This window comes from Myotis lucifugus, unplaced genomic scaffold, assembly GCF_000147115.1.
Source record: "Myotis lucifugus unplaced genomic scaffold, Myoluc2.0 scaffold_980, whole genome shotgun sequence".
Lineage (NCBI taxonomy): Eukaryota > Metazoa > Chordata > Mammalia > Chiroptera > Vespertilionidae > Myotis > Myotis lucifugus.
Window position 1 is genome coordinate 38464 of NW_005872028.1, and position 26893 is coordinate 65356.

General features: G+C 49.4%; 1 protein-coding gene across 2 annotated transcripts in view; it reads right to left on the bottom strand.

The window, feature by feature from the left end:
* RAPGEF1 (Rap guanine nucleotide exchange factor 1) overlaps positions 1-26893 on the bottom strand; it is a 92770-nt gene that overhangs the window by 32983 nt on the left and 32894 nt on the right. For both annotated transcript variants that reach the window (XM_023747795.1, XM_023747793.1), the window contains exons 3-10: positions 26754-26867; positions 21409-21587; positions 17396-17552; positions 7253-7341; positions 6505-6657; positions 5908-6031; positions 5334-5517; positions 3519-4019 (exon numbers count right to left, since the gene is read on the bottom strand). In XM_023747795.1, the coding sequence (XP_023603563.1) occupies positions 3519-4019; positions 5334-5517; positions 5908-6031; positions 6505-6657; positions 7253-7341; positions 17396-17552; positions 21409-21587; positions 26754-26867 (1501 nt within the window). The remainder of the gene's footprint in view (positions 1-3518; positions 4020-5333; positions 5518-5907; positions 6032-6504; positions 6658-7252; positions 7342-17395; positions 17553-21408; positions 21588-26753; positions 26868-26893) is intronic.

Genomic DNA, 26893 nt, shown 5'->3' on the forward strand with positions numbered 1-26893 from the left:
CCCTTGGTGGAGCTGCCTGCGCGAAGGGGCAGGCTCTCTCACTTGCACAGCATGACAGCACCCACAGAGACCTCCAAGCAGACAACAGCAGGGACCTCACCAAGCAGGAGGTGAGATGTCAGAGAACAAAGAGCTCAGCCTTCACATCTCAGTGACCTCATCCTCAGAGGCACCTTCTCTGGAGGCAGGTGCGGAGCCCTCAGGACTCACTCGGGGGTTGTAAAAGGTGTTCACTGTATTCCTGACTCTCGCTGTTAGTGACCTGAGCCCCACCTGCAGAGCCAGGCCGTTCTGAAGACTCCAGAGGCTTCTGGGAGAAGCGACGGTTTGGAACAGACGTGCGCAGACACCTGGCAAACCTACGAAGCCATGAAGGCGGTTGTAGCAGAAGCCCTCTCTCCCATCCCCATCCACCTCTGTGACCTGATCTGCAGTTGACGTTCCCACAGCAAAGTCTCGGTCAGGCAGCCTGAAATCCTGCAGCACCTTTCCCCTTGTCCAGGCAGCTGGGGCAGCGCCCAGGTGTCAGGATATGCTGTACACATGCGTGTCCAATGTTTGCAGGGAAAGGCACTGTTATGCCCTTGCCCGGGACACACAGAGTTGCTGCATGCACACTAAGGGGAGCTGAAGTGGCAGTGAGAGCTGGAAAGAAAAGGAACCTAAGTCCCTGTGCGGCAGGCGAAGGGGTGGCAGATCCGAGTCACCATCCTGAGGGGGTGCTTCCCCTTGGGTCCCGTCACAAGTGCCACGAGCACGTGCTGGGCGGAGCTGAGACTCAGATACCAGGAAGAAGTGGCAAGGACAACTTTGTAGAGCTTAATTTTGTAATTTCAAACAACTACAAAGTCAGGGCTTAACTGGAGACCCAAACCAGTCAGCAAACCAAAGGATCTAGACCAGCGGTTCTCAACCTGTGGGTTGCAACCCCTTTGGCGGTCGAACCACCCTTTCACAGGGGTTGCCTAAGACCATCCTGCGTATCAGATATTTACATTATGATTCATAACAGTAGCAACATGACAGTTATGAAGTAGCAACGAAAATAACTTTATAGTTGGGTCACAACATGAGGAACTGTATTTAAAGGGCCAGGAGGTTGAGAACCACTGATCTAGACCCTGAGCTGAAGAAAGCAGGCGCAAAGGCAGCGAGGCGGCCTTGCTCTTCTCCGCATCCTCTGGGGTCAAGGTAGACAGGAACTTCTCTCGAGGTGTGTCTTTCTGGCAGTCACCTTTATTTAAAAGGACCAATAAGAACGCCTTAGCTCCCACAAGCACCGTGTGGAACTTGTTTGTCAAAGGCGGGCAAAGACACCTCCTCCCCCAAAAGACTAGCTGCTGCGGCTGCACAACCGACTCCTCTGGGGTCTACAAAGGTCTTGCCCACTTGCTCCCTAAGAGGACTGACCACCACCGCCTGGCCACGAGGGAAACCTGGATGAGACGTGACCTCCTGTGACCAAGCACAGAGCAACAGCAGTGACGCCGACGACCTGCCAGTCCATTTCTAAGGCAGCCTGGTGTTAGGGCTCCCTGACAGAGTGGCCCGCTTCCCGGGGCAGGCTGGCACTCCAGCGGCACCCGGGACCGTGGGCAGACAGGCACAAGGGCCTTGTGGGGCTGCCCTCATCAAAAGGGGCTGGGCACCTGGGGACATCAGTGCACCTGAAGGACGAGGCTGCTCTGTGACACAGGACCGCGTGTGGCTGAGCTCTGCCTGCATCACAAACCTAAGGACGGTTACCTCCTCCTCTCCTTCAGCTACTGTGACGAGCTGCAGGCTGGAGCTGGCAGAGGGCCCCTCGGGAAGTGAAAGACCAAGCCCTAGAGAGCCGCAAGTCCTTTGGGGTCCTTTCACAGGGCCCAGAAAAGATGACCTCTGCACGGGGTCACCACCTGAACGGGGTCTCAGCGAGGAGGGACTCCCTGCCTGTCAGAGTGGGAGCAGGGCACCGCGCTGGGAGCACAGGCCTGCTCTGCAGCCCAGATCTTGGGCAAGGCTCAGTTCCTCTGGGCTCCGGGTTCTTCAGCTATAAAACGGAAGCTCGTGACCCCGCTCCGGCCAGGGTGCAGTAAGGAGCTGTATGCAGGCGTGTGGAGCTTTAGCCCAGACCCCGCAAGCTCTCGGCAGGTTCGACAGGTTTGCAGGCACAAGCGCTACAGACATTGATGCGTAAAACGAAGCCTAAGTTAATAGAAACATTGCCGGACAATTGCTTGTTCTAAGAAAACAGTGGCTACCTCTCCCTCCCTTCCCTCTCACCACCCCACAGGACTGCCGCCTGCACCTGTCCTGAAGGCCGGCAGGGTGGTCCTGGCTCCTCGGCCAGGCAGCACCACGCATGTGGTTTGCACAGATGCAATCCTGCCCTGAGTTCTGGGTTCAGAGGATTCCAGAAAGGAAAGGAAAGGTGTGAGTCCCATCAGCATGCTGCTCAAGACAAGGGAAGGCGGGGGAGGGGAGGGCCAACAGCTCTGAGAACCTCTGCGGAGGGAGGTGAAGGAGGTTGTGTTCCTGGTGCTGCCATTTGCAGCTTCCTCCTAAGGGCCCTGGGTTTCTAACGAGGCAATGTACACGATCCATCCTCGGTGGGCCCTCCTTCCCATGGCCCTGGGTCAGTCCTGCTGCGGCTAACCGGGCCAGACCTCCTCTTGTCTGAGAGGGGCCCGACCTGGGGAACCTGCAATGCAGACGCTGTCTGCTGGATCTGGCACCTGAGGCCGGGGAACCCTGTGTGGGGCTGACGTGGCCACACACACATCTAAATGGTGACAGCAGGCTGCCAGGAAAAACGGAGCAGAGCTGTGCCAGTGAAGTGGGAAGGGCTCAGGAGGCAGACAGGCAGCGTGGAGCAGTGGGGAACCAGCAGAAAAGATAATGTCCAGTGGAACTCTACTTAGTATGATGGCAAATACACAGTTGAAATATTCAAAATATGACCACAATTTCAGCCCCACCCCTGGGCCCCAATAACATCATCTATAATAATAAAAGCGTAATATGCTAATTAGACCAGATGACCTTCTGGAGGGGGCGGGGGCGCAAGCCGAGGCAGAGGCAGCCGTGCATCGGGCCTCTAGTATATTATAATAACTGGTCCATTCAGGGACCCTGAGAGAGTCCCTGTGGGGCTGCAGGAAGTCTCCTGACATTCACATGCCTTCCCGCTTCACCCACATCTTGCTGCAATGGTGCCCTGAATCCCCCGACACTTGTTTCTCTTTGTCACCATGTATTCAGGCCAGGAGGTCAACTGACTTCCATCTACAAGAGGCCAAATTCCTGGAGACCAGGCCTGAGACTGTACAGGAGCCATAAAGAGGTCAGCCTCCCAGGCTTTACAATCAATCACCAGTACTGACGTGACATAACAAGGCTCCCAGAAGTGCCCACGTACCTGTGTTCTACCTTTTATGAACTTATGAACCCAGTGGTTTGGTTCTGGTCTAATTACACATAACATACCACCAATTTAGGTGACAAAATGTGCCTCCTGACAGCTCGACAAGGCTTACTGTGTTTGTTTTTCTTCTCTGGTAGAGGAGGCGGTTTTTCTGGGTCACCCGCTGATTCAGGAGCAGTGAAGTCACTCACAAAGTCGACAGAGGCTGAGGACCCTCCTTGCTGGAAGGGGAGAATAGCAGCAAAGGGCGTGAAGGGGGCGGGCTGCACCAAGGCTGGGTTCTGCAGGTCGTCCTCGCAGATGTTGTCGTATTGGGAGGGGTGCCGCTCGTAGGACACGCGGGAGCCAGAGCTGTCCGAGGTCTGGGAGGCCGCACTCCTGCGCTTCTTCTCGGGGAGGGCAGGCGGCGTGTCCGTCTGCTGCCCTGGGGCTGAGGGCCCATCTGGCTGGGGGCAGTTGCCAAGAGGCAACTGGAAAGGATGGCCGAGAAATGGAGACCCAGACTCTCCCAAGGCCTCCGGCAACGGGCTAAGGTTACAGGCCACTTGCTGAGGTATCTGGTCTGCGTTGGAGAGGTCTTGCTGAAGGAATTCGTAGTCAGGATCATAATGATCTGCATTCACAACAGGAAAGACACACCTGTCAGCCACAAGACCCCACAGAAAGAAAGGACCACACCCCCCGCTGTTGCCCAATCCTGTTCAGTACAGCGGGACAAAAAACGTGTCTCCTGTCTCCTCTAGACAGGCCCATGCTTTCTTTTATATTCTCCATTCTTCTCACTGCTTGTAACAACAAAAACAGATGGGAATATGACTACTGTCCTTTATTTTTTCCTGTATTTTTTGAATTTCTGAGTTAAAAAGAAAATGCTCTGTGGCTGGGTGGCTCTGTTGGTTGAGCAACTATCCCGTGCACCAAGGTCATCGGTTCGATTCCTGGTCAGGGCACATACCTAGGCTTTAGGTTCAATCCCTGGTTGGGGTGCATAGGAGAGGCAACTTGATTGATGGTTCTTTTTCTTTCTCTCTCTCTCTCTCTCTCTCTCTCTCTCTCCCCCTAAACTAAAAAAAAATATATCCTTGGGTGAAGATTAAAAAATAAAAAGAAAATGCACGATCACTACAGAAAATGTGGCAAATGTCAAAACCCACCCGAAGTCCCGCAATCTAACTGTAACCTGCTTACAATTTGATGTATTTCCTCAAAAGGCCCCTCCCCACCGAATTCTTTTTTCTTTCACTGAACTGTGTAAGTGGTCTAGGATTTTGTCCACCGATCAATAGATCACAATTGATTTTTAATAGCTGTATATCATTCCACCAAATCACTTTATCATAATTTGCCTGATTTCCTAACCCTTTTTATAAAAAAAAATAGTCAGATATTCCCAGCAATCACTGGTCTTAATGTTGCTGAGATCAACGTCCCTGGACAGCAACCTTGTTGTCAATCTGATTATGTTCTGGAGGTGAACTCTCCGAAGTGGGATCTCCAGTTCACGGACACGAGCGGCTGATGCTCTCAGCCTCGCACCCAACTGCCTTTCAGACTTTCCCCGGCCCACGCTGCAGGAGGTCAGCACCAACAAGGGCGCAGCCGCTCAGCTGCCTCCCCGTCAGAGCTCTCAGGGGCTTCCTTCGCTTACAGCTCGGAGCACAGATGGTTCTTAATTTTGGCAAAGGGGGTCAAATTGCACAGCGACAGATTAGCTGTAGTAACAGCGACACGGGAGCATCTCCCCAGGGTCCGTATCTTTACATCGTTCCTTCATCTCAACTTCCAACCTCCTCCAGAGACAGGTTTTGGTACCCTCATGTGCAGGTGAGGAAACTGAGGCCCAGGCTCTGAATGACTGGCATCGCCACATGACCCCGAAGAAGCCACCAGACGATGAGACAGGAGGGTGACGACGCCGGCAGCTCACCTAGTGTTTCACAGCTTGTGTTCCGGGAGCACTGCCCGCTGTCCCTGTCCAGAGAGGACAGCTGCTCGTCCGACCTGCTGAGCTTGCCGATGCTGCTGCAGGGGGACAGGCGGGGCGACTCTCCCCCGTAGGAGTGACTGCCTCCTGACAGGCGCCTCTGGGCATAACAGTCCCCGTCAAAATCCTCGTGGGCAAAAATAAAACAACCGAGTCACTTCTGAGAAACAGTGGCAGAGAGGGGGGAGGGAACTGGAATGTTTACTTGGAGAAGAATCTACCGCCACCGGGAAAACCAGGGGGAAAGGCCAGCCTTTGAGGTAAGCAGAACACGCCACACCTGTGACTTCCAGCAAGCAGCCTCCAGGAATGCTGGAGTGTGTGGGGGAGGGCCAGGGGCTGAGCTCAGATGTGCTCGGAGCCCTGGGCTCCAGCCTCCCCACCCCCTGCCCCCACCCCTCATCCTGCAGAGAAACTTCCAGCGCCTGAGAGAGCCTGTGGTGACTAAGGCAGGGGACAGAGGAGACACAGTCCCAACCCAGAGCCTTGCTGGCCTTCCTCGATGGGGCTGCATTACCTGCCTATTAATTCCGACAGGCAAGCTGGAGCCACTGGTGGCTCGACTCATGGGGGCCACCACGGCCACGCGGGTTGGGGATGGAGCCGACTGCCTTTTCTTCGGTGGCAATGCTGGCGGAGGACTGAAGCAAATCAAGAATTCCCATCAGACCAACAGCCCAAACAAAACTCTTTAAACAGATATAAGGTAGAGCATTATTCATTATTAAGACACTTCACAGCTACTTTTCACACTTTCAACTCCCGCCCCACTCCCCTTCTGCCAAAACAAACCTATCAGACCTGCCAAAAAAACTACAACCAGAAAACCCTTTCTGTTCCTTTTGTGAGGAATTGGACCAGTTTTCGCTTGGCCAAGGCTAAAAGGCAAGCTGTTGGGAGTTCCAGGAGTGTGGGGGAGGCGGGCGCTGGGGCTGGGCCCTGTCTCCCAGAAGCCCCGTCTGAGAAAGGTCAAACCGCCAAGGCTTCTAAAAAGCAAGGAGCTGGGCTCCAGTTCTTACCCTAATGACACTGTCTTCTTTTCACCTCATTCTACCCATCCATTCATCAAATGATGTCATAAATAGAGGCGAGTGCTGGGAAAATAGAGAATTACCTATTATCAACCACCCGAATGCCAGGTAGTGGGGGTTTGGGGGGCGCGACCTCTTCATCAGTAGAATCTGGGAGCAGCTCGGTCGACTGTGACATGCTGGTTGTCTTGTTCAGAATCTCCATCTCTCTGTCTGTCAGGGGGAGCTCAGACTGGCTGAGAATTGCAAAGAACTCGGGTTACAGAAGGTTACAGAGCACACAGGTCCCAAGAGGGTCACAGGATGTGACCAGGCCGGCAGATGACTTAGAGGTGGGCTTGCAAGTGTGGTTTGATCACCAACAAACAACAGAGGCCTGGCCAGGTCCCCTTGACTGCATCTTAGTTTCCTTGTCTGTAAAAGGGATCCTTCAATGAGATGATCTAAAGGCTTTTTAAAATGCTCCACACTTATTCTATGTCTGTACTAGGGGCTTGTATTAGATAAAGTCAAATCCCCCAAACCCAACCTTCTTCCCAAAGTTCTTTCCAATTAGAAAACGGTGGTCAAGAAACAGAAAGTGTGGGTCACTGGGCCACTCACACACTATCCTTAGAAAGAGTCCCGTTGACCATTAACCTTGAGACCAGGAAATACTTCAAGGCATGTGTGAACTGTACACACTTTAGAGTAACACAGGCACTTACCGGAACTCACTGAAAAGGAATGTGGGCCTCAAACAACCTGCCTGACGTGGGCAGCCCGATCTGGCTACCATTCGAGTGTAGAGCCAACGTGAGCACCGTGGCTGGAGGGTTAGTCAGCACTTACCCCTCGGGTTTGCAGGCTGGGGAGCTGGGTTTCACTGGGCTTGTTGGAGACGGATGCCCCTGCTTCTCGATGGTAAGTCTGACCAGCTCCTACACCCCCCAGAGGAGAAAGCAGTGAGGCGTAAGGACGGGTCCCCACTGCTGAGTTTGTACAATTTGCACAACCAGATGCCATCTACTCCCGAGTCTCACATCTTTGTGCCTACAGATTCCCCACACACCATAAATGCAAGCATTCTTTGACTTAGGTAATCTGCCTGACTTCCCAAAATGTCCCCTGCCCTCCAAAAATATCTTCAGAGCATGTCGAGAAGTTTCAAATGCATCAAGGTACTTCCTCTTGGAAGGGGGAAATGACAAACCCCATTGTCTCACAATGACTGGGTTCAGCACTCAATGTAATTCCCCTGGTAGAACAGATTCCAGTCCGTTTGTGGAAGAATTACTCTTCACTTCTCCAAAGCTGTTCTATCCTGTGCAGGACGCGGCCTACTGATGACCACACCTCTGGCTTCGGGGGAAGTGGTTTTGCAGTGAGCAGGGTATGGGTGTGGCGGCAGCTGGTATACTGAGGTGACAGGTTGGGATCTTTGTCAATGGACAGCTAATTAAGGGCATACCACCTAGCAAAGAAATAACTTTAAAAAATACTTTTTAAAACAGAAAAGAAGGAGAAGCAGGAGAGGGGCCGGGGGAGGAAAAGATGGCATCAGGGTCTACTTGTTTTTCATTGGAATGCATTTCCCCCAGGTGAGCTTTGACGATCGCCTATATCCCGGTAAGAACCACTCAGAAAATACAGATCATTTCCACCAACCGCTCCGTCAATCTGCCTGACTCCATTCTTTAACTTTTGCTTCTCAGGTCACTTTTGCCTAGAACTTGATGTGAATGGAATCACACAGTATGTACTCTTTTGTGTCCATTTTCTCTTTCTGAACAGCTTTATGGGCATCTAACTCACATACCATAAAATTCAGCCTTTCAGAATGTACAGTTCAGTGGTTTTTAGCCTGTGCATGGAGTGGTGCAACTGTCAACACAATCCATTTGAGGACTTTTCACCATCTCCAAGAGAAACTGTGCCCAGGACTGTCCTCATTTCCGCAGCGCTCCCAGGCCCAGCTCCCAGTCTACTCTGCCCCTGCTCTGTCTTTTGCTCAGTATGCCCTACATTTTTGTGGCCACGATTAGTCTGTTCTTTCTTATTCCTGAGTTGTATTCCAGGGGACAGACAACCCCACAATTTCTGCATCCATTTTCTGGGGGAGGGACATCCCAGCATGAACGTCTGATTTAGAAAGTCACAGCCAGAGGAGGCAGCATGGACACTGTGGGTAATGCAGCAACGAGTCCCTAAATCAGTCGCAACGTCTCTCCAAACTCAAAATGCCACTCACAGGAATCGCAACCCATGTGATAAGGCAGAGAGGTAACATCCTTCCTAGAGCCAGGATTTTTTCAAGAACAACCAAACTAGAAAACTAGAAAAAAGAAGTATCAAAGTTCACAGATGTAAACAGGAATAGTCACTAATCATTAGAGTCTCCAGCTTTGGTGGTACTAAAATAGAAACTCCCAGGCCTAGCAAATGGCGTAATGCTTTGGACAGCTTGTCTAGAGGACGACTTGTCAGTGTATACCAAGGACCCTAAATATCTGCATTATTTTTATAATAATTTAGCCAAGGAAAATGTCATGGATGTGTGTAAAAATTAAACCAGAAACGATGGCCATCACCGCATCCTATGTAATAGATACAATTAGACTGCTCCATCTTCCATAATTAAATATTCAATGCGAGGCACTGATTACATAAATTACAATAGAACTAAACGATGGACCATTGGATTGCCTTTAAGAACCAACTCACAACAAGAGCACTTGACAGCATGGAAAGACGAGGAATAAATACACTGTTTTTGATTCTCCACTTGTCCTAACTTTTCTACAATGAACATGCGTCACATGCATTACTTCTGGAATACTCATTTAGAACGTCAGCACACACAGGCAGACCCATGGACCCAGCGCCGTGTCACCGTCTATCAAGTGACGCTTGTTCTCAGAGACACACAGAGAACTGAGATCTCTGCAATCCAAGTACTGGACAAAGAAAGAAGGTCACTATTTTCCTGTTATCACAACTTACAAGTTAAAGGAAATCCCACAGATCCGTAAGGAAGAGCTCCCTGGCTGGGGTTACTGACATGGAGAGCTGGCAAGTGGAGTGCAGGCTGCGGCCCACGGCCAGGGGAGGAAGGGAAAGCAACCTGTCCTTTAAGGTTGTCCCCAGACCACACAGAAGAGCATGGTGGCATCAGGGGGAGCCAGAGGCCAGGCCACAGGACGGTGGACACCCCACATTCATGCTTTATGAGCAGGGCAAAGGGAACAGAGAGAAGCCTGCGTACTTGCAGCTGCTGACGTAGGAAAAATTCCACAAATTCTTCACTGAATCATGAGCAATTATAATTAGAATGTCATCTTTCTGGAGAAGCAGCTGGATGAACTCAACTAACGAACGCTGGAAAAAGCATCACGGAGTGACGGGCAGACATGTGCGAGCACGCACTGCGTTCCAGACGACCTCATGGCTGTGGAGAAGGCAGCGGCTCTGCGTCCCACCCGTCGCTGGCCTGCGCGGGAGCGGGGTGAGAGGGGCAGCTTTCTTTTTCACCACCCAGCCAGCCCGAAGAGACCAGTGGAGGCCTTTAGTCTCACCTGGCCTTCACCTTCACAGACAGAGGACCCTTGAGTGTGCACATATGTCGCTACCATGCCAACACCCTAATCTCATTCAGAGCCCTCCATGGTGACCTGGCGAGAGCCCCACTCCCCCGACAGAAGGCAGGTCCCCGAGAAGATGTCACACTTTTAAGTCCTCCTGAGGGGCAGGTGAGGAAAGACTGCGTCCACAGCCGTGACTGTGAACCAGACAACTGCCAGGTCACCGAAACGCCAGTGGTGACCCCTTGGCATTCCCTTGGATCCTGAATGGAAATGACTTCTAAATCCCTAGGACTGTATTTCTATGTCCATTTTATTCCATTGAAAATGACCCCAGAGATGCTTCCATCTTCAATGACGTTGGAGGAATCCAAGTCCGGCTCTGGTGCCCACTGTTAGTTTCCCAAAGATACACAAATGACCAACGAGCACACGAAAATGCTCAACATCATTAACCATCAGAGAAATGCAAATCCAAACCGCAAGGGTCCCACTGCACCCACTAGGGGTGCTAGGTTCAAAACGACGACGACAAGCGTGGGGAGGGGAGAACCGGACGCTCACACGGCTGCTGGGCAGTGAAACGAGGCAGCTGCTTTGGAAGGAAGCCTGGCAGTCTGTCACACGGTCAAGCACAGTTACTGTAACTGCACTCCTAGGTGTGTGCCCAAGAGAAATGAAAACATACATCCACACAAAACCTCGTATGCAAACGTTCACAGCAGCATTACTCGTAATGGCCAAAAAGGGCAAACAACCCAAATGTCAAGCTGTCCATGAATAAATAATAGGTGGTGTGTCTACACGATGGAATATTACTTGGCAATAAAAAGAAATGAAGTAGTAATACAGTCTAGAACACGGATAAACTTTAAAAACATGATGCTAAGTGACAGGAGCCAGTCACAAAAGGCCACACAGTACATGACTCCATTTATACGAAAGGTCCGGAAGAGGCAAATCTAGAGACAGGAAGTAGTCAGTGGCTGCCTGGGGATGGGGAAATGGGAAGAAATGGGAGAAGGTTTGGGGTTACTTCCTGAAGTGATGAAATGTTCTAAAATTGTGGTGATGATTGCACAACTCTGTGAATACACGAAAATCATTAAATTGTACATTTTAAATGGGTGAATCGTATGGCATGGGGATTACATCTCAATAAAGCCATCACCTAAAATCAATCAATCAATGAGCACAAGACGAGGCCTCGAGCATCTTTTCATACCAGAAAGTGGGAAAGCACCAAAGGGCTCAGGGTCACCTCAAAAGGAACCCGGAAACATGGAGCTTTCACCAGTCAGGGATGGGACCTGGGCATCATCAAGAATACCGGCCGTGAGCTAGACCATCGCAAACTTGAATGCACGAGTTCAGAAAATTTTAACCACCTCAGTTCCTCAGAGCAGAGGATGCCTGGACCACTCACTGCTTTGGTGTCTGGTAAATAAAGGGAGAATGAGGCGCTGCCCCTGGCACCCCTGAGAACTGCAACTTGGGATAACCACGCGCTGACCAGGGGAAGTTCTCTGTCACAGATAGCGAAGGAAGAGTGACAGAGAGTGAGGATGGCACCCTTTCGTAAGTCCTAATGAGTTAATGGGCCGAGGCAATCACCACCAACAGCTATTAACATCGAAAGGACAGGTGCCTCTTGATGGAAGCCCATGGCATCACCCACGGAGCATTCTCTAAATACAAAAAACCCAAATCCGAGTCCGCCTCTGATTCACAGGAAACTCAAGGGACAGAGGCACACAGTAAACAAGACTGCACAGGTGGAATCAGCGAAGTCCAGAATGTAGGGGACTTTTAGGAGCAATAACTCTTTCTAAAAACACAAGTAAGTTGCAAGGAGAAAACTACAGAGGAGGGGAAACTGTTGACATCCTGTTTAATAAACAGGGTAATATGCCAAATTGACCCCAAGGCCAGGAAGGACCGGTCACTATGACGCACACTGACCACCAGGGGGCAGATGCTCAATGCACGAGCTGCCCCCTGGTGGTCAGTGCACTCCCACAGGGGGAGCTCCGCTTGGCCACAAATCTGGCTGATGGCTGTGAGCACAGCAGTGATGGCGGGAACCTCTCCCGCCTCCTTGGCAGTGCTAAGGATGTCCAACTTGGCTTAGGCCAGCGCGGGGAGTGGGCCTAAGCTGCAGTCAGACATGCCCCGAGGGCTCCTGGGCATCCAGAGCGATGTCTGACTGCCAGCTTAGGCCTGCTCCCCGGGGGGATCGGGCCTAAGCTGGCAGGTGGACATCCCCCGAGGGGTCCCAGACTGTGAGAGAGCACAGGCCAGGCTGAGGGACCCCCCGAGTGCACGAATTTTCATGCACCGGGCCTCCAGTATATTATATTAATGAACTGTAGTATGGATTTCCCTTGGATCCTGAATTGAAAAACTGTTTAAAAGCAGCCAACTACACCCTGCAGGCCAAATCCAGCCCTGGCCTTGCTTTTTGGAAGGCCCTCAATGTAAGAATGCTTTATTAAAGAAAATTTAAATTTAAAATATAAAGCAAAAATATGCAATGGAGACTATATATGTAGCCTGAGAAGCCTAAAATATTCACTCTCTGGCCCTTTACAGAAATAGCTGGTCTTGTTCGAAGCTATGTATCACGTTATTTACAGAGGAAAGGAGATGGTGGCTGGGTCTGCTTCCAATTAGCCAGGGAGCAGGTGGAGACCCAGAAGAAACAGGACTGGCCGCCAGAGGACACCTGTGGGAGCCATGTGATGAGGCTTCATTACATGATTCTCTTTTTTCGGCAAATGTTTGAAATTTTCATCCAAAATTTAAAAAATAGGCTGAATGAGGAATAAAAGGAGATGGCTTATTTGAAATGCCAGTGTGGCAGACAGCGAGGTGCCCCACAATATCTGTTCTTCCTTATGAATAGAATTTTACTGGGCATGTGCCTAGGTCAGGTAAAATGTTAAGTGACAGTTTTGTGAGGCCTGTGACAAAGTACTCTTAAATGGAGAAGGCACAGCTTCCTGCTCCCTCTCTCCTTGCTGGGTGGAATGTGGTCCTAATGAATGGAGGGGCAGCAGCCATTATGGACCATGAGGTAGAATCCATGTGCAAGAACGGCAAGAAAGCAATGGCAGAAGACTACGCCCTGACCATACGTGAAACTGTCATATTAGCCACAACGGCCGGTCTCTGGGCCTCTGATATATGAAAGAGAAATAATGAAAGAGAAAAAATAGATTTTCTTGTAGTCAAACCTAATCCTAACTGATACAGTCAGGAGAACATTTCTTTCAAAATATTCCTGTTACACAAAGTAAATCTGGTGCACGAGCCCAATTTTGGGTAGTGACAGAACTGCAGGTATTCCAAAGCCCCCCGCCCCCAAGGTTCTCAGTATGAGGTTTTAAAAATAAATAACAACGTTGTGTGAATAGGGGGAGTGGGGAGGCCAGGGAAAGTCTCAGGCCTGCAGAGGAGACCCCTAGAAGGTCTGTGAGGAGGACAGAGCAGAGCCCAGGCTGAGATGAGAAGAAAAGCTGAAATGTAAATGGTAAAGTTAGGAGGAATTGGGGTGTAGGTTTCGAAAGGACAATCTGGGGTACGTGTTTGACCTGGAGGAGCTTGGCCCACACAGCCAGCCCTAGGCTGGGCAGGTCGCTGAGAACAGGAAAGTGAAGGCCTTCACATTCCTTCCTGGGAGAGTCACTGTGTCTCTGTGCCTTGGGCGGCCACAGGTAAAACACTGCCTGGGGCAGATCAGATAATAGCAGAGGTTTATCTTTTAACCTGAGATTTGTGAAATTACATGGGAAAGAGCCACAAATCCTTGTGAAGTTGGTAAATGGGAGCTGTTCTAGAAACGAACATTTCTACAGTTACTAGTACTTACCCACCGTTTACTGGGCACCTAGCACTTACCAGGTACTTCATATGCACGATCTTACTTAAACATTCATCAGCTCTTCAGGATAAATATTTAAAAACCTACTTGAAACTCAGAGAAGTAACTTGCCCAAAGTTAAAGGGCCAACGAGTCACATTTATGGGGCAGTTAAATAATAAATGATACTCCCCATTCAGGGACAAAACAAAGTAATCCTGTTTGTTAAAACACTTCAATCCTTTTTTAAAAATTCCATTTAACAACTGAACGAGTTACATGAAAGATGGTGAGTCAGTTTAGAGGAACTTGCCAGCATCTCTCCTTTCTGTGGGATGACCGCATGCCCACGAATGTACTGTACCTCTCTCAGCCCACGGAGGCTGTCACATAACTAGGACATGGGCTTATAAGGTGTCCTAAGCCTGAAGGGGACCTCGAGAGAGGCTGGTAGCCAGCTGACTTGGAGGTGGAGCATGTGAGTCCCTCAGCTGACCATGCTTCTCCTTCCTGTGGTGGCAGCTGAGGGCGATGGGGAGTGCACAGGGCCTGGGGTCCAGCAGGCCTTGGGTGTGAATCTCGACCTCGCCACTGATGACTGGTCTGAGTCTCACTGTCCACACCCTTGAAGGGGCGATTATGACTACTTTGGAGAGTTGTTATAAGCACTGCGTGGGTAGTAAGTGTTAGCTCTGTTACTATTAGACCTCAGCAACAAATGCCAACATTATAGAGTCTTGATGGTCCTGCTGCCTTTACTGACTCTAACTACAAAAAGCTTCCCACAATGCAGGCCAATTCCTGCTCCTGCTTCAGGCTTTTAGTCTGTCTGCCTCTCCTGGGGGAAGTGTCTCTGACCATCCTGAGAAAGGAAGCTCAGCTGTACACCCAGGGCTCACACAGGCCATTTCCTCTTTGCAGCACCCGTCCTGGTTATAATGACAGAACTAAAGTTCTTGTGTGCTGTCCTTTCCCCCTTCAGACTGTAAGCTCTGCCAGGTCAGGGACGGTGAGTGTTGCTTGTCACTATATTCCCAGCTCTATCACACTACCTGGCACACAGGGAGCTCTTGATAAATGTTTCTTGAATAAATGAAACAAAACTGAATTTACAGAGCACCTCAACTAGAAAATATCTGTTCTGGTTAAAATATTTTAAAACAATTGTGGAAAAGTTATTTGCTTTTAGACACTGAAAGGTTCATAATCTATAGTTCCCCTCCCTACCTCTCATCCTGGTCAATATGAGAAATCAGAGAAATTTTTCTATCACCCCATACAGTGGTGGTGTAATGATTCCACAAAGGAGCGTCTACTTAGGAAAGTCACAACGAAACTCTCTATTTTGGACGTTCTCACTTGTTTTGAACATCTCATCATAACCAATTTGGTAGAGGGAAACCTTAACAATGTCACCTGAAAAATAACAATGTCCAACAACAGCATTTCCAGAAGCCTGGACAGGAAGACCAGGGGTGTGTGAGCCAGAACCCCAGCCTCCGCTGACGGAGTGTGACCCAGGCCAGCTCTCACTGTGCCCTGCTGGCTGCAAAGAGCTGCTGGGAAGATCGAATGGGATGGTGTATGTGACTGAACTTGATTGTGGAATGTGATGTAAGTTCTTACACAACAGCCACCCTGGGCTGCACCCTTAAGTCTCACTGCCAAACAGATAACGTAGGACCTGATCACTTTGGAAATGAAGGGAATCTGGGAGCTGTTGGAGAAATTTTGATGTCATCTAGTCTGGACGCCCTCTAAATAAACTCCACAAGGTCCCAGCAGACACAGGGCCCTGCACGGGCTAGAGGTGGGCAGCACTGCCTTCCCAGCCACCGCAGCTCACGCTGGAGCAGTTGGTGATGCTAAGCAACGGTGTCTTAACCTCCCCTCTGAAATGTTTACCCGTGGGGGTCCTGACTCTACTCTCCAGAGCTTCTGGGGAACGTTAACCAAGAGCAGCTTTCAGGAATCTGACAGCATGGCTGAGTGGGGAGAAATTAATTTTGACCTAGCGTAAGTACCTCAGCTATAATTTTGGATGGAAAGGTCTAGAAAGAAGGAGGACACACTTTTTTTTCAAGCCAAGAGATCTGTTTAGGCATCTGTCTCACACCACATAATTAATAATCAACAGCAGCTAAGGTTTGATATGTGACAAGTAATGCTCCAAGAGCTTTGCTTGCATTAACTAATTTAACCCTTCTTACCGCACTGTGACACATGGTACCGTTATCATACCTAATTTATAGGGGAGTTAACTAAGGTACAGAGCACTCGAGTCAACTGCTCACGTTCACACACTACAGCTGATCGATGTTTCTCATCGATGTTTCCAACTCTCTATTTCTCTCCCTTCCTCTCTGTAAAATATCAATAAAATATATTAAAAAAAATAATAAAGGTGGAAAATGGGTTATTCATCCAAAAAATAAAGCTGGATCCTTACCTCATGTCATAGATAAAGATCTAAGCATTTTTAAAGTCCTAAAACTATAGAAGGATAAAGGCACTTTTGTAATATTAGACTGGGGAAAATGGGAAACTATAGAGGAAAATATTGACAGATTTGACTACATGAAGTGGTGAACCTGGACTCCAAACCTAGCCAGATCCCAGGCTACTCCCCCGGCCCACTACATTCGATGGTCTCACCTAACAGCAGGGCCTCCACTCCCACTGCTCACAGCCTAGTCCTCACCTCCAGGCCCTCCCCTACATTCTGCCTTGCTCCTCATCCTAGGAGGCATTTTCTCAATAATCCCAGACCCGTGGCCTTCGCTCCCACCTTAACTAGGATCCAGAATATCCCATGATGCTGTTTCTGACTCCCCTGGGAAGTAGGTTCTCAGACCACATCATGGACTTCAAACACAGACAACTTCCTTTCCTATGCATCTCCATCCTGCTTCTCTACAAGGGATCCAGGAGTGTTTAGGACAGCCGTGGGCAAACTACGGCCTGCGGGCCGGATCCGGCCCGTTTGAAATGAATAAAACTAAAAAAAAAAAAAAAGACCGTACCCTTTTATGTAATGATGTTTACTTTGAATTTAGAATTTATATTAGTTCACACAAACACTTCATCCATGCTTTTGTTCCGGCCCTCCGGTCCAGTTTAAGAACCCATTGTGGCCCTCGAGTCAAAAAGTTTGCCCACCCCTGGTTTAGGACATGAAAAGGAAGCGGCTGACATGCTGGGCGTCTTGCTAAAAGTCAGCGCAAAACCATTTCCACTGCATTTTGTCCGGCTGGCCAGCACGCACAGCCAGAGCTTTCACACAAGGCCTCGCTGAAGACTTAATGCAACGCTCGGTGAAGGCCGCCTGCTCTGGCAGCTCTTCCGACGAGGGAGATGAGTTCTCCCAAGGGTGGACGAGCCCTTCATACCACAGAGAATGACACAGCTACCAGCAGAGCACACCGACACCAGAGACGCTGGCAGACGTTCACTCTAATTCACTAGGTTTTAGGGACAAGTTCTTCTGTGATGAACACCCAGCAAGGAGGCTGCTCCAGGTCCCTGACCAGGACTGCCTGGCACCGACCATACCTTCACTCCGTCCAGCACAGCCTTGATGACCCCCTTCACCGTTGTCACCATCTCTTTATCTTCTGAGTTCACACCTTCTAGCATCACTTTGTCCGACCAGCGAATGAGGTTGGCGAGGCTTTGGTACACTCGGTTATAGCAGGACGAGAGGGCCGAGCTAGAAGGCAGAGAAGATTTTTTAAAAATCGGAAAAATCTAAAGCATGAGGTCACTGTAAGATAGCCACTTAGCCCAGAGCCTGGTTGTCCGTGTACAACCCACACCTCCCTTGATAAACAAACTTTTCCTCCCTGAACCCATCTCCTTCAGCCAATGAAAACCTGGGGAGTGTTATATTCTAGTCTGTTATATGTATTTTTCACTTCCCAAATATAACACATAAAGATTCCATCGCGATCATTAATAAGCTGTTTCAAACTTTACATCCTCCATGAGATTCTGACAATGCCCTCAGGGAGTGCCCCCCCCCGCCCCCCCTCCGAGCTGCTAATCACCAACGGGGTCAAAGCGCCACACTCTGTCTTGACGTCTTGTGTCCTGTTTGGAATTAGACTTAATTTCAAGACAGGGGTGTTGCAAGGAGCACACAGGCTTGTGGAATTTGAACAGGCAGGATCCTTTAAAGAAACAGCCTTTAAACATGAAGTCCAAACAGATCTGTAATTGACTAGAATTCCCCTGCACTACCACATGGCTGCGACGCAGAGGAACGCATTAGTGAAGAGTATTTCAAAAAAGACAAATCTGCCCGGCCAACGTGGCTCAGTGGTCGAGCGTTGACCTATGAACCAGGAGGTCACGGTTCAATTCCGGTCAGGGCACATGCCTGGGTTGCAGGCTCGGTCCCCAGTGAGGGGTGTGCAGGAGGCAGCCAATAGACGATTCCCTTTCATCATTGATGTTTCTATCTCTCTCCCTCTCCCTTCCTCTCTAAAAATCAATTAAAAACATATATTTTTTTTTTAAAAAAAAAGACAAATCTGAGGTGAGGAGACCTGCAGGGGACACTGTGAGGTCCCCCTCCACAGAAGCCCTGAGTCGTTGGCTGCCTCAACGACTGTACAGTCGAGGCCAAAATAAAGAATTTCTACATCTCCCACATATTTTTTATAAAAGTAAAGATAACTTTCCCTGAGAATTGTGGGTGTGAGGCATAGGAAGTGAGGACAGTGACAGGGCAAAGCCATATGAACATTTTTCCTCCCCACCAGCCAGCTTCAGTGAGCTTCCAGCCAAAAGACCGCGACCACAGTGCCAGTGGACACTCCGGGGGAGGCCCAGGGCAGAGGGCTTCTACTTATATAAAAACCCTCGGTGGTGTTCATCACGACCAGAACCTCGACCAAGTGGAAGGAAGTCAGTCCTTCAGGGGTTGTCTTGGCAATGGCTGTGCCCTCCCCCGAGCTGTTTCCCGGAGCTGTTTCCTGTAAGGGCGGGGTTTGAGGTAGGAACCCGCCCTGAGAGCATGGAGGCATATCTTTATAAAGTGTGCCGCGCCAGCAGGGCCAGGGGTGAACCTGAATGGGGGCGGCTGAAAGGCTTAGAAAAAACAGACAAGAGAATGAAAGCCGGGTCTTGGTGGGACACTGCTTCTCTGAGATACAGTGACCACGCCCACAGCCATGCCTTTATAGCAGATGCTATGAGGCAAAGTAAGGGCATGACCAAGATGTTTACAACATTCTCCTGCATTTCAATCCTACTCAACTACATGCACTCTATCAAGCCTACATCACTCAGGCACGTGGGGTCATGTGTTCGGACCATAGGTTCAAGCTTACAACTACAGCTGTTGGCTATAATTGTGCTGGGAGGGCCCTGCCCTCCAACCTGGGACTTGCACGTGGCAATGAGAGGACCGTGACCTCTCATCAGTCCAAGGCTTGAACCTGTCCAAACACTGTAGCGGCTCCCAACAATAGTTTTAATTCTGTTCCTTTGTTACTAATGTTGTGGCCCCACCCCATAACAAAGAAACAATTTCCGGAGGATGAGGCCCAGGAATCAGGATTTTAAAAAGATTCCCAGGTGATTCTAATGTGCAGCCAAGGTTGAGAACCACTGCTACAGATAATATTAAAGATATATCTAAACATGCAATTCTTTGTCCAAAAAATGAGCATGTTCAAAAATTAAATGAAGAAATTTTGGATATACTCGGAGATTTTCACACATATTTGAGTGATGATTCCATTGATTCCACAGATGATGCTGAAAAGGAAAATTTTCCCATCAAATTTAATAGTATTACTCCTTCGGGAATGCCATGTCATAAATTAAAATTGAAGGTGGGTGCAATCATCATGCTATTGAGAAATCTCAATAGTAAATGGGGTCTTTGTAATGGTACCAGATTTATTATCAAAAGATTACGATCTAACATTATCGAAGCTGAAGTATTAACAGGATCTGCAGAGGGAGAGGCTGTTCTGATTCCAAGAATTAACTTGTCCCCATCTGACACTGGCCTCCCATTTAAATTGATTCGATGCCAGCATTTGTGATGACTATTGATAAATCACAAGGACAAACTCTAGACAAAGTAGGCATATTCCTACCTGAACCCGTTTTTGCACATGGTCAGTTATGAAGAGCATGTGACATTATAGTTAAAGTTCTAAATACTTCATCACAAGGGAAATACTTCATCACAAGGGAAATTAGTCAAGCACTCTGAAAGTGTTTTCGGAGATATTAGAATAAGTTTAATCACTTTATCAGTCATTGTTTGCATCACTGTTGTTTTTATATCATGTTTTTGTTGTTTTCATATCATGTTTTTGTCGTTTTTATATCATGCCTCTGTTGTTGTTATATCCTTTTGTTACTGTTTATTTATTAATAAATTTATATATTATTTTCATATACATTTTACTAATTTCCTTTCATCTCTCACACTTCTATTATAGAGAAAGGGCAAATAGCAATATTAAAATATCTCCACTAATTAATTTCCTTTTTAAAAAATATATATTTTATTGATTTTTTTACAGAGAGGAAGGGAGAGGGATAGAGAGTTAGAAACATCGATCAGCTGCCTCCTGCACACTCCCCACTGGGGATGTGCCCGCAACCAAGGTACATGCCCTTGACCGGAATCGAACCTGGGACCCTTGAGTCCGCAGGTCAATGCTCTATCCACTGGGCCAAACCGGTTAAGGCAATTAATTCCCTTTTAATGTGCACGAATTTCGTGCACTGAGCCACTAGTCTGGGAAATAAAGACAGTGTTTGCTGTGCCTCCCAGAAAAGAAAACTGCACTTGCTGGCCAGGTTCTGGGAGCAGCTCCTGAGAGCACAGTCTCGGGGCCCCACCCACACCGTGTCGGGAGGACTGAGACCGAGACGTGCCTCTGAGCAGGTACCAGGGAGAAAAGCCAGCCGGCAGGCAGCCCCCGCCTTTCAAGGAACAGCCCCTGCTGGCCTTTCACTTACCATACATTTAATGCGGCTTTTCTCTCCCTGCTCAACGGCAAATACGCGTCAGGCTGCTGGCTAACCTCCCAGAGGAAAGTGCACTCCAGCAGCGAAAGCATCGCCCACAGAAGCTGCTGGGCCAGCTGCCTCCACCCTCACCGCTCCCAGGGACGGCGTGCCATCTGCGAGATCCTAGCTTGACTCGGTTAAGTGTCTCACCAAGCTGTGCTCTAAGGGGCTCTTCTCTACCTTTTGTGTCACCATCTGAGCAGCTGAGGCTCTAACAGGCTGGATGCTGACAGGACTTAATGTCATAATACACTACGTTACCCTAGGGTGCAGGAGAGAAGGGTCCAAATCCCTGTGATTATTGCCAATGAACTAATACAAAAATGACCCAGGCTGCACGGGCTGTCCCTAGCGATGGCAGAGCTCTTCCTCCCTGTGCGGTCTCCTGAGGAACAACGAGCCATAGCCGAGGGGCGGGGAGAGGGCGCCTTTCCCCTGCCGAGAAGCCTTAGTGTGAAGCTCCCCAAATCAAGATGCCTCGAGGCCTCCACTGCTCGGGCACAGCCAAGGGCTTCAGAGCGACTCACCTGTGCTGGATGCAAGGTTCGCTCTGCACCAGCGGTAGGATGGCCTCCAGCACCTTGCTGGCCGACCCGGGGAGCATCTCCAGCACCTTCTTGTCAATGGCCATTTTGTCCACAATGGTCTTAAAGTAGCGCAAGGCACTGACCACCTCCTTCTCTTTCTCCTCCAGCCTGCTCAGGTTCTGAAAGGAAATGTTAAGCAGAAGGAAGGAGGAGAGACATTAAAGGGAGCTATTTTATAAAAAATAAAATAAAATTTCCTGTCAACTATTTTGAGATTGATGCAAATGGCAAAAGGCTTCTTGCTGCAGCAGCCAAGCCACATTAGCGTTCTAAGGACCGCAATCAGGACACAGAGGCTAGACTTGAAGGAAGAAAAGGGGGATTGGACCAAGAAGCGCTGTGCAGAGACTCCTGAATTCCCTTCCCGGAAGAGACTGCTGGCCGGAGGCCTCCTCCGCCACCCTGATCTCGTGAAGTGCAGCGAGGACTCAACTGCTGCTGTAAGAATGGGAGAGAACTGACAGCCAAGTCCCAGGGCGCTTATCTATCCAGTAAATCTAATCACGACACCCAGGCCTTTCAAGGATCCCGGGGGCTGTGTGAGACTGGTTGGAGGCATTGTGTTCACACCCATTCTCCCAGAACTCCTCACAAGATTCCTACATTCAACCCAGAGACGCAGCTCCCTCTCAAAGAAGCAGCCGAAGGACCTGGAGACCCAGGGTTAGAAGGGGTGGAGCTCGGGGTGAAAATGTGTAAAAGCGGAGCAGACAGACACGACCCCATCACTGCTCGAGCAGCAAGTGCGGCTGGCACTCCTGGTCCCGCTGCCCTGCTCCTGAGGAAAGCCCACCTCAGAGGACGAGAAAACAGAGCCCTGCGCCTCCCGGAGTCAGAGTCCCACGCAATCATCCCCTGGCCTGCGGTGCCTGCGGTCCACGCAGCGGGTGGCACACCCTGGTGATTCCTTTCTCTAGACCGGCCCCAACGTCAGTGATCCAGGGCCCAGCCGCCTGGCAGGGGAAGGGAAATCAAGGCTAACCTATGAAACAGACAAATCCCCAAACAGACAATCTACTCAAGTAGAACTGATGACACGTCAACGCGAATGGAGAGTGGCCTGTATGAGGAGACACCGCCTGTGGCCTCTCTGAGGTCCGGGGAAGACAAAGAAAGCAACCGTGGGCAAGAGGGTAATTTCTAGAAAAAGCTGATTTCAACAATAATCTGTAAACAGATAATTAAATAATATATACTAAAAAGTGATGACTCTGACTGCCTCTTTTCCTCTAAAATGATGGAGAACGTCATTTCAAATAAAAAATTCAATAGTGGAGGCACTTATTTAGTGGGAATATCAACAGAAAAACATATAAATGGGATCAAGAAGTTAATAGTGCCTTTAGTCAGACGACTGTCAAAGGTCCGATTTAATTTCTCTCAATGGGTACTTCCCAAGGCGTTCTGTGGACACAAAGACAGAATTCTCCATGGGGAGAGGGAGCACCCCGAGTCCCTCCATCGAGCCTCTCTGCCCTTTCTCCAAGCCTCTCTTTTCTTTTTTTAAAAAAAAAATATTTCATTGATTTTTTTAGAGAGGAAGGGAGAGGGGTAGAGAGTTAGAAACATCGATTAGAGAGAAACATTGATGAGAGAGAAACATCGATCAGCTGCCTCCTGCACACCCCCTACTGGGGATGTGCCCGCAACCAAGGTACATGCCCTTGACTGGAATCGAACCTGGGACCCTTCAGTCCGCAGGCTGATGCTCTATCCACTGAGCCAAACCGGCCAGGGCCAAGCCTCTCTTTTCACTCCAACATACCTGTTTATTTACTGCCTCTTCCCAGAGGCCGGGCACTTGCTTCCCTACCTCAGGACAAGAGCTGCCTGCTTCACCGCCCCCACCGGGGCCTCAGGAACCCGAGTGTGAAGGAATCAAGGTGCCTGGGGACACCAAATGTGCCTGGAATCATGGCTGGCCAGCCTCGCTAGAGGACTGTGACCACAGCCCGGCCATCTCAGATCAGGACGTGGGAGGAGCCCGCCACAATGAAATGTGGGGAGGAAGCAGGAGACACTTCAAGAGGTTTGCTGGGGCCGAGACCGGTTTGGCTCAGTGGATAGAGCGTCGGCCTGCGGACTGAAAGGTCCCAGGTTCGATTCCGGTCAAGGGCATGTACCTGGGTTGCGGGCACATCCCCAGTGGGGGGTGTGCAGGAGGCAGCTGATCAATGTTTCTCTCTCATCGATGTTTCTAACTCTCTCTCTCCCTTCCTCTCTGTAAAAAATCAATAAAATATATTTAAAAAAAAAAAAAAAAGAGGTTTGCTGGGGAGCATGGGGCTGACCTGCAGCCAGGAGCCATCCAAAAGGGGCCAGGCGCTTCAGAGCAAAAGAACTTTCCTGTCCTTTGTGGGAAGATCAAATGAGCTCGCAAAGAGCCGGGCACCCTGGGCTCCTAATGAAGGAGTGACAACTTAGCAGAATCAGGTTTCCTCCATTAACTCCCCGGCAAATTCCACTCCCAGATTAAAGGCCTCTGAGCACTGCATTCCCCTCGCCCTGCAGCTGTCAACCGGCTTCTTGCAAAAAGCAGTCAGTCAGGGAGTTCCAATGGGCTCTAGGCGAGCACTCCCTACAAGCAGGACCCTGAGGCGTGGCTTTGCTGGAGCTCCCAGCCCAGAACCTCCGTGGGCAGACGCATCCTCCTGCGGTGCCTGCCATGGGGGAAGGGTACCACCATCGCCCAACAAACCCGGCAACTACAGGAGGGCAGCGGTGCTGCGGAGGGCATCCGAAGCCACCACTGGGCTTGGGACCAGTGGGCTCCAGGCTCCTCATCCGCACAAGGGAGAGGAATTCCTGCCCAGGGGATCAAGAGGTTGGTGTGGGGTCCGAATGAGGATGCATATGGAAAGATTTCGTAACATTTAAGGGGAAAACAGATTTGATGGGGGAAAACTTGGGCCAGACTCCCAACTCTCTGTATATTAGGAATAATAAAAGCGTTTGCACGTGGTTATGGTGAGGAGTAAATAAGACAGCATGTTAAATCACCCAGGACAGAGGCCGTCCAGCAGGTGCAGATGAATCTGAGTGTATGCATCGACCCCGAGCTGCAACTTCCCATGTATTTAAACAGGAAAGCCATGTATATAAACTGCAATAACAAGGCAATGTATATGGAAATATTCCCTAAGTACTGAGAGCTAATAAGTAATAAATAATTAATGTAATAAATGACAGACTTATTGTAAGATTTCTCTGACAGTCTTCCAAGTTCACACACTCTGGCAGCTTCCCAATACGTCCAGTCCTGTCTTACACAACACAGTCGTACTCACTCTGTCTCATGCAGGTGACTTGGGGCAGAGCACAGTAGTAACTCAGCCCTTCTTAAAGGGCGGCGATCAAAAGCTGAGCAACATTCTTCCTTCGGTAAAGATCACACTGCAGCTCCCTGCTACAGAACAGGGTTTTTCAGCTGCGCTCCACTGGCATTCTGGGGTGGATGATTCTTTGTCTGGGAGTTGGGGGCTGTGCTATGCATTGTGGGATGTTTATCAGCATCCCAGGCCTCTTCCCACCAGATCCTGTAGCTCCTGCTTCGCCTTCCTAGTTGTGACAACCAAACACGTCTCCAAACATTGCCCAATGTGCCCTGGAGTTTACAGGAAGCTCCGCTAAGTAAAGGGCACTTTAGCATGCAATCTCTCTCGCCCCCACACCGCCCCATGACCTCTCCTGGAATAAGGAAGAAAGGGGAGGGAATTCCAAGAACTGAGTGACTGAAGCAGTCTCTTATCCGAGCCCACTGGGAGAACACAGTTGTGAGTAAATCATTTTACCCTGTGCTGCCTGGACCAGTGTTAGACGACACGGACACACTGCCTGGACTTCAGGAAGAAATTCAGCTCCAAGAGACTGCTACACAGAGCGTCATAAAAAATAATTGTGGTGCAGACCAAATCTACTTTATTACTCTTCTTCAATCTGGAATTTGGATCAATCTGGCAAACACTCAACATTTTACGCTTACTCTTCAGCCTCCTGTTGTTAACAGATGGGGCAGGAAAAAAAGGATTCTTCAACAAAAGACTTAGATTTAAGACCTTTATTTCCTCCACTTTTAACTAGGATTTTAAGGTATTTTGCTGAACATAAAAACAAAAATAGATGCGCTGGCAAATTCAAGAATGATGTGTTTACATAGCAGGGCAGGGCTTTGCCAGTGGCGCTGAATTGATGATGGCTGTGGGCTCTGGGCAATCACAGAGGATTAAGGACCTACTAGTATTTGTCCACAAGCCTTGTTTTTAGTTCATATTGCTAAATTTGATTTTGTTTTGTTTTTGTTTTTGTTTTTTAAATATATTTTATTGATTTTTTACAGAGAGGAAGGGAGAGGGATAGAGAGTTAGAAACATCAATGAGAGAGAAACATCGATCAGCTGCCTCCTGCACATCCCCTACTGGGGATATGCCCGCAACTAAGGTACATGCCCTTGACCAGAATCGAACCTGGGACCCTTGAGTCCGCAGGCCGACGCTCTACCCACTGAGCCAAACCGGTTAGGGCTTGATTTTGTTTTTATGTTTAGTTATGTGTGGGGTTAACATTTACGTTTGGGAGATATTGAAAAATAAACTCTGGCTTCCATAAACAGGAAAGGTGGCACCTCGACAGTTTTGACTCAGATGTCAGACAACCTTGTTCAAATCTCAGCTTCACCATCCTCTCTGTGCGCCTTTCGCCAAACATTTAATATCTCTACAGCCTCAGTTTCCTTTTCTGCAAAGTAAGCCTCCACCTCCCAGGGTTGTTCTGAGGGTTAAGCAAGAGAACGAGTGTGAAGCACTCTGCATGGGGCTAAGGAAAGGCTGATAAATGTCCGTGGCCCAAAGCAGCCTGGCTCTCAGAGCACTTGGGTCTGTGGCTGCCGCACCAGTCTGACGGCACCAGACACTTTAGACGCCCTTCCTTTCCTTTGCGATTCAGAGCATCTTAGCAGCTCAAGGAAAGAACAGCTGAGCTCGACAGGTGAGATCACTCACTTCCTCCAGAACCTGCGGGGCCCAAGCAGCACACCCAAACCAGCCCCAGAGAGGATCCCCGAGCTGTCACCATGGAAGACTGCACTCTCTCCAAAGACCAGGGGGATCTGGGTAAACTTACTTTTACCCAAAGTCCCTTGGACTATTTTCTGAACAATTAAGCCCACAGTTGCCACCCAATTGAACACAGAGATACTGTAATAGATGTTTTTCCATCCCCAAAACCATGGGCCAGGATTCTGCAGTAGAAGGCAAGGCAAACCCAATGTTCTTAACATCACACTGACCTTCTGCCTTTGAGACCTGGAAGCCACAGCACTGGTGGACATAAATTCTACTGCCTGCTGCTCCAGATCCAAGGGGAGAGGGTAGCCCTCTGGTAGAAATCTGTCTGTTGCCTCCTGGAAGAGAGGAAACCTGGATTCCT